At 33.8% G+C, this 1246-nt stretch overlaps 1 protein-coding gene across 1 annotated transcript; it reads right to left on the bottom strand.

Moving 5' to 3' along the window:
• Nucleotides 1-416: 416 nt before the first annotated feature.
• LOC124946200 (PRA1 family protein F2-like) lies at nt 417-989 on the bottom strand. Its single transcript, XM_047486773.1, has one exon. It carries the CDS (start codon nt 987-989, stop codon nt 417-419), a length of 573 nt encoding a protein of 190 aa, XP_047342729.1.
• Nucleotides 990-1246: the final 257 nt, after the last annotated feature.

Below are 1246 nucleotides of genomic sequence, written 5' to 3' on the forward strand. Positions count from 1 at the left end.
CTCCCCAAGACCCTTAAAAATTCAGTAGGCAACCCGTAGTTTAAAAACGTTATATCCAAGATTTGAACCCCTATTTTAATGTATTTTTAAAATATTTAACTCAACCACATTAGACTACTTTTATTATTATAAAGACAAAACTATTTAATGTTCTTATAATATTTATTTTTTCAATTAAACCTTGATGGGCCCTGGTTTAAGTCATCAATAATGAAACTGAAAGAAGATGAGCTTAAATTAAAAATATTATTTCAAATTGGTAAGCAAATTTCAGTATAAGAGTGTGATCAAAGATACAACTCAATGATCAATCATATAATGGTACCAATTATTATTCAAATTAGAAATCATTACAACAATAGAAACCCTAATCAAAAGAATTAGTACGAAAACAACAATGCAAAAATTACCAATTCTTAAACAGCCGAATCAGGCGGCATCATTCTAGTCATTAAAGGAGCAGATCCAGCATCCTTCTCTTGATCCACACACAAATTATCAGTATTCCTTACAGACCCATGAATCAAAACCAACACCAATCCAATCGGTAGAGAAATCAATACATTCTCAGTCGCATCACTTAGAAATAACATCAGAATAGTTAGGCTTCCAAGAAACAAAAGTACACACCAATCCTCAATTCTTCGATTCAAAACTACCAGCGGTTCGTCTCGGCTGAAATAGAGGATATCCCAACCCGTAATCAAGACCGAAAGCACGGCGAGAGAAATTGGATTCGATATAAGACTCAGAACGATGATTAGAAACATTATATCGATGTAGTTCTTACGGAAATAGCTGATATTCGTTTTTATCCTTTGGATTGCATCATTGGGGTTACGAGGAAAATTGATAGAACTATAGTCGAATATTTCCTTCCACGCTCGTCGCTGGCCGAGTTCCTTCCATCGTTGATTGGATACCGCCGGCGCCGGAGAAGAAGTCGTCGGAAGAGTACCGGAATTCTCCATCCCCTGTATTTCCGCCATCTTTCTCTCTCTCTCTCTTTCTCTGTAAGAAGATAAGAAGAGGATTTGAGATGAAAGGTTAATTATAATCTACATTCTAAAATACACTCACGTTTAACACGTTATCAATAACAAATAATTGACAAATTTTACGGTGTTCTCATTGTGTTCTCATTGATGAAGAAAAATGAGGGTTAAAACTTGTATTTGAACTTAAATTAATAACTCTTAGAAAGTAATAATACGGAAAAAATAATTCATAAAAAAAAATTAAATAT

Source organism: Impatiens glandulifera, chromosome 7, assembly GCF_907164915.1.
Source record: "Impatiens glandulifera chromosome 7, dImpGla2.1, whole genome shotgun sequence".
Taxonomy (NCBI): domain Eukaryota; kingdom Viridiplantae; phylum Streptophyta; class Magnoliopsida; order Ericales; family Balsaminaceae; genus Impatiens; species Impatiens glandulifera.

Bases quoted from the DNA above. Each gene is read 5' to 3' on its own strand.
- LOC124946200 (XM_047486773.1), bottom strand. From the start codon at position 989: ATGGCGGAAATACAGGGGATGGAGAATTCCGGTACTCTTCCGACGACT.